Source organism: Phocoena phocoena, chromosome 13 (assembly GCF_963924675.1).
Source record: "Phocoena phocoena chromosome 13, mPhoPho1.1, whole genome shotgun sequence".
NCBI lineage: Eukaryota > Metazoa > Chordata > Mammalia > Artiodactyla > Phocoenidae > Phocoena > Phocoena phocoena.
In genome coordinates, this window is record NC_089231.1 from 67,892,514 (window position 1) to 67,898,710 (window position 6,197).

General features: G+C 46.6%; 1 protein-coding gene across 1 annotated transcript; it reads right to left on the reverse strand.

Annotated features, from left to right (window-relative positions):
• Positions 1-3,943: 3,943 nt before the first annotated feature.
• Positions 3,944-5,945, reverse strand: UQCR10 (ubiquinol-cytochrome c reductase, complex III subunit X). The gene is made up of 2 exons (XM_065890189.1): positions 5,744-5,945; positions 3,944-4,209 (listed from the first exon to the last, which is right to left on the reverse strand). The coding sequence occupies exons 1-2, from the start codon at positions 5,891-5,893 to the stop codon at positions 4,165-4,167; spliced, it is 195 nt and encodes a 64-aa protein (XP_065746261.1). The 5' UTR covers positions 5,894-5,945; the 3' UTR covers positions 3,944-4,164.
• Positions 5,946-6,197: the final 252 nt, after the last annotated feature.

A 6,197-nucleotide genomic window follows, 5' to 3' on the forward strand; every position in this document is an offset into this window, starting at 1 on the left:
TTGGGACAGAGGTGAATTTTTTCCAGCAATAAACAGCTTCTCTGTGTCAGTCTGAGGAGGGTGCTAATCTTCACTTCCCCCACCTTCGGACAGACCCACCCAGCCCTGGGTAGGTCCAGCTCCCATTTGGCAGTGCCAATCAAGGACAAGTGCCCACTGGGACCTCAGGAAGAGGAGCCCTGGGCCACCCAGCAGCCGGGTTCCAGGCCTGGAGCCAGGGCTGGGGGCTCACATTTTTCATCTCTCTGTGATCAAGCTCTCTCCCCCTTTTACTTAAACTCCCACATTATGAAGAGAGTACATGCTTGATGCAGAAAACTTAGAAATCATGGGGAAATACAATGGAAAAGAAAATAGTTCAGCCAGTTCACCACCGTGAACAATTTGGTGTGAGCATTTCCTTTTTTTTTTTTTTGGCCACACCTCACTGCTTGAGGGATCTTAGTTTCCCGACCAGAGATTGAACCCAGGCCCACAGCAGTGAAAGCGCTGAGTCTTAAAAAATGTATCATGCTTGGGCTTCCCTGGTGGCGTAGTGGTTAAGAATCTGCCTGCCAATGCAGGGGACATGGGCTCGAGCCCTGGTCCGGGAAGATCCCACATGCTGTGGAGCAACTAAGCCCATGTGCCACAACTACTGAGCCTGCAAGCTACTGAGCCTGCGCGCCACAACTACTGAAGCCCGCGCGCCTAGAGCCCGTGCTCCGCAACAAAAGAAGCCACGACAATGAGAAGTCCGCGCACTGCAAAAAAGAGTAACCCCCGCTCGCCACAACTAGAGAAAGCCCGCGCACAGCAATGAAGACCCAACACAGCCAAAAATAAAAACAAACAATTTTTAAAAATGTATCATGCTTTATAGGAATTTGTGACCTCCTTTTTATCACTCAGCTTTATATTTTGACTGTTTTATCTGAGCATTTGCCTTAAAGATTTTTTAATGAATTGCTTTCTTTGCTATAAAATATTTTTATTAGAACGTCAACATCTGCTCGTTGCAAGAAAAAGTCAATCACTGTTGCACAAAGTGAATGTTGTTTGAAATCCTAGCCCTCAGGTGTGTGTTTTCCCAGGAAAATTTAGTGCACATCCTGCAGTACTCTGTGTGTACCCTTATCAATGTGTGTGTGTCTACATAAGTGAGATCAAACTAAACATACCGTTTTGCAACTTGATTTTGTTTTCACTTTTTCTTTTCAACTACACGCTGACTCACCTCAGTCTTTTTTATTGTCTGCATAGATTTCTGTGGTATGAATCTACCTTGTATTTAACCACTCCCTATTGAAAGGCATTTTTCTTCTTTTTTAATTCCAAACAATGCTCCAATGACTTTTTGTATGGGTTCACGTGCACATGGGATTCTGGAGATATTTTTCTAGATGTGGAAGATCAAGGTCAAAAGGAACAAACATTTAAATAAAATAGATATCGACAAAGTACCCTCCAAAATCACTGTCCCAATGCCTGTGGGCAGTGCCTGCTTCTTCACTAAAATACTGGTACTGCTAATCTTTTCCATCTTTGTTCATCTGATGCACAAAAAATGGTATTTCATTTTGTTTCTTTATTAGTGAAACTGGGCATCTTTTCATGTTTGTGGCCATTTGTATTCCTTTATTTATTTATTTTTTTTGCGGTACGCGGGCCTCTCACTGCTGTGGCCTCTCCTGTTGCGCAGCACAGGCTCCGGACGCGCAGCCTCAGCGGCCATGGCTCACGGGCCCAGCCACTCCACGGCATGTGGGATCTTCCCAGACCGGAACACGAACCCGCTTCCCCTGCATCCGCAGGCGGACTCTCAACCACTGCGCCACCAGGGAAGCCCCCATTTGTATTCCTTAATTGCCTATTCCTGTCATTCACCCCAGCTTCTACTTAGTCTTATGGATTTGGAAGACTGCTTCATATTAGTGAGGTTGGATATGCCATGTTTGTTGGATATTTCCTTCATATTAATGAAGTTGGATATGCCATGTTTGTTAGATATTGTCTCCCAGTTAAAACTTGGTTTTAAATGACTGCATATTTCACCTCAATAGTAATTCCTATTTTGGATATTTCATCCTCCCCCCACCCCCGCCCATTATAAACAACATGATGAACATCTCTTGTGGACCTTCATTTTTTTAATTTTTTTTAAGGAAAAGTTGCTAGAAGTGGAATTTATTGGATCAAGGGTATGTATATTAAGGATCTTAATACGTATGTACAAAACATCCTCCAGGAAATGGTACCACTTCACACACTCTTTCCGGTAGTGCATCTGTGCCAATTTTCCATATCATTTCTTTTGGCTGCGCCACGCAGCATACGGGATCTTAGTTCCCCCACCGAGGGATCGAATCCATGCCCCCTGCAGTGGAAGCGCGGAGTCGTAACCACTGGACCGCCAGGGAATTCCCCCTTTGGTTTTTAGGGAAGAATCCTTCCTTGTCCCTTTTCTTGCTTCTGGTGGTTGCTGGCAATCTCTGGCATTCCTTGGCCTGTGAAAGCTCAACTGCAATCTCTGTTGCTGTCTTCACATGGCCTTCTTAAAAGGGCACCAGTCATTGGATTTAGGGCCCACCCCAACCTTTTACGACCTCATCTTAATTTAACTAATTACATCTGCAAAGACCCTAGCTCCAAATAAGGTCACATTCTGAGGTTCTGGGTGGAAAATATTCAATCCCCTAAAATAAGTAAAACAGGGATTATTTTAATGTTTGGCTCGTATTGAAAGGAAATACACACACAAACAACCTCAACAGCCCAGAAATGCTGATGATAAATAATGGGGCATCTTTTTTTTTTTTTGGCTGGGCCGCAATGCATGCAGGATCTTCCCCGACCAGGGATCGAACCTGCAACCCCTGCAGTGGGAGCACAGAGCCTTAACCACTGGACCACCAGGGAAGTCCAGTAACGGGCATTTTAATGTAGAATGGCTTAGGAATACGCTTGCTGCTTGGGCTGAATGCGCCCCGAGACAAGTGATCAACTAAGCTCATTCTAACTCTGCTGCCCTGAGCTCATCATCAGGTGCTCAAGAATAATGTAGAATAACTCTTCGAGAATGCTCCCTGCTTTATTGTTTTTCACCAGCACATTGCCCTCAAATCGTTGGGAACAGTGTAAAGTAAGTGGCAATCCTCAACCCCCAGAGTGTTCCTCTATTAATGCTGAAATCATTCTTAGGATCAGTCTTAGAATGAACCTCTACTTTGGTTCAGGTCTTGATTTGGCCCCCAGAGCTGTACTACCTTTGGCAGGTCATGATTTCTCGAGGGCCTGACTTCATCTTCATTAAGATATGCCTCAGGTAGGGCAAACTGGGCAATTCCTCGGTTCTCTCCTACCCCTGGGTTTCCCGACCTGACTCTTCCCCATTAGTTGCTGGTGGTTGATCCAGCTCTGGCCCAATCATGCCAAGCTCCAGGTGAAATATGGCAGACAGGTGAGTCACTCATCTTCCCCGGCCAGTTACCAAACAGAACTGCTCTTCTCCTGTTCAGCACGTCCCAGTGCTCTCCATGGCTGCTCCCAGCCATGTTGCATGTTTTCCAACATCCCTTACAGCCATCAGAAGATGAGCGGTGGCCCAGAGAGGTACGCCAGCTTACCCAAAGATACTCAGCAAGTTAAAGGCAGAATGGAGACTAAACCTTCAGGCCATGGTTTGTTCCCCCGCTGGATCCACAGAGCTTCCCTAGGGCCAAGCCAGTTAGCTATCCTCTGCCTGACTTAAGAATGGAGTTATTGGTTTAGAAGCCAAAGCTGAAGATAACATCACCAACTCTAGCTCATGGTTTGAAAACTACAATTCTTCTTTGGAAGTTAATGGGAAACCCAAAATAATGGAATCTGCCCTTCAGATATTCGCAGAGGACTTTGAAGTGGTGTCAAATAACTGTTAAGTGAAGATCAGGTAGTTAAAGAGCACCTCATGCAGAAGCAGGTCTCAAGGACAATTTACATTTATTTGTTGATGACTCTGACTAAACATACTTCAAACATAGCAGAAGTTAAAGAGTCTGTCAGGTGACGTCATCTCATGCCAACAGCTAAAGGTGGCCCGTGTAGAGTGACATGAGCTTCATCTTCAAGCTGAGGCCCTGACTCTGGGCAAACAGCTGGTGGGTGGACCTGGTCCTTCTGGCCTGGATTGGGGCCTCCAAGGAGCTACGCCTTGTTCTCATACTTGTGCTTGATGTGTTTCCATAGCTTCTGCATTTTAAAGACAAGAACCACAAACTTAGTTTTGCCTCTCACATTTTATAACTCCTCCCACCGCCCTGGTCTCTAAAACAAACCTGAGAGAAACATGTACCACATGCTGACAGTTTGCAGTGGGCAAACTGGAAGCAGTACTAGGCTTGATGTACATTCCTAACATTTACAGGATGCTCAGATGCTCTCAATCAGGGTGTGAAGTAAGTGGGAAGGCATGATCTCACTTTACAGGAAACAGGTAGAGAGACTGAGGGACCTACCCCCAGAGCATACAATTATTAAGGAACAGAGGCTGGAAAATGTCTCATTTCTTCAACTCCCAGGTATTACTCAAGAGGTCCTAAGTGCATGGTCCCCAAATACTTCACATTGAGCCATTTAAAAAATTTCCTCAGACCTATGATCATTGGGTCAGGAACTAGCTGTATTCTCATTCCTAAAAGCAACAAAGATGGGTGGGTTATGACAACATCCTGAGCTGCCTTCCCCACACGTTGGAAACGGCCAGAGGAACTGCTTGAAGATCAACAGTAGCAGCACTTTCATAAGGGCAGAAAGGTGACCTGGCCACAGGCCACATCAGTGGACAGAGCCTGCCTGGGCTGTAGGGCCAGACCGCTTCAAGTTAAAAACAGAGTGAGTGGTGGCACAGGCCTTATTTGTCCAAGACCTTCCCCAGTATGAGCCACAATTTAACGATAGAAAGCAGGCAAGGCATCCAGCACAGTGCCTGGCACACAGTGAGTCTAAAAAGTGTTGTTATGCTCTATCTTATGCTTCCACTTTCTCGTGAGGAATGTAACAAATGACATTTTTTGGGAGTACCACCTACCAGGTACTGTGGCACCTTGCCTGCATCTCATATAATCCTCACAATAATTCCCTGAGATAGTTACTATTATTATCATTTCTATTCCACAGATAAAAGTGAAGCTCAGACAGGTTAAGAAACTCGCCCACCTTGATGTCACAGTTATTAATTGATAAGGCCCAGTATTCCCATCCAGGGCTCTCTGATTTCATACCCACCCTACTCTTAACCATTATTAATACCACCGCTGACAGCATGTAAAGACTTTGGAACTGAAAAGTGCTAGCTGAAAAGGCCAGCCACGGTATCTAAAGAGTTGTTCTTTTCACGACCGTCGCCCGCTCAAATCTGCCCTTGAAACCTTCAGACGAGATAGGGGGTCCCGGGTCCAGCCCTGACTTGCTTCTAACTCCCTGGTGATGTAGCCCTAACAAGTCCTTTGCTCTCACTAGGTTAGTCTTCGCTTCTGCAAATGGACAAGTGGGTGTATGGGGCGGAAGACAGCAATACTTAAAACCCCTGCAAAGTGGGATCTATTGACCCTGTTTAACGTTTTAGGATTCACACCGGGCGGAGCGGACAGACGGCAGTCTGCAGACAGAAGACACCCAGGGATCGCCCCCACTCCTCGTAAAGGTAGACTGAATCCCGCCCCACCCTCACTCTCACTGTCACCCCTCAGAGGGGCCCAAGGTCAGGATCGGCCCAGGCCCTCACCCCTTCGTTGATGTGTTCGTAGATCGCGTCCGCGCCTTGATCGAAGGCGCGCTCGAAGAACAGGGCGCCCACGGCTATGGTGAGGGCAAAGGTGGAGGTCCTACGGAACAGCAGGGAGTACAACCTCGCAGTCAACGTCGGGCCCGCCATGTTTGTCCGCTGCCGAACTAGCACCACCTCGCATGCACCGCGACCGAGCTTTCTCTCCAAAGGTCCTCAACTTGTAACGCTTTATGGGATTTGTAGTTCTTCTGGATCTCAGCGCTCGTCGTTTTGAACAATGGAAGTAACTGATGGCTTGCGCGTGATTCAGATCGCCTAAAATCCAGATCACGGTAGCCCAAATAGTTGGCAAAATGTATCACCGAACTTTTCTCCTCAAACATTTCTTGCTGATTGAATATTTTAAACTACAACACCCAGAAGCCCTCGCGCTTCCTCCGCTTCCGCCTGC

What these genes read in the sequence shown, in the direction of transcription:
- UQCR10 (XM_065890189.1), bottom strand. Translation starts at nt 5,893, where the DNA reads ATGGCGGGCCCGACGTTGACTGCGAGGTTGTACTCCCTGCTGTTCCGT. An exon ending in ACGAACACATCAACGAAGGG is followed by an intron (nt 4,210 to 5,743) that starts GTGAGGGCCTGG and finishes TTTAAAATGCAG; the next exon opens with AAGCTATGGAAACACATCAA.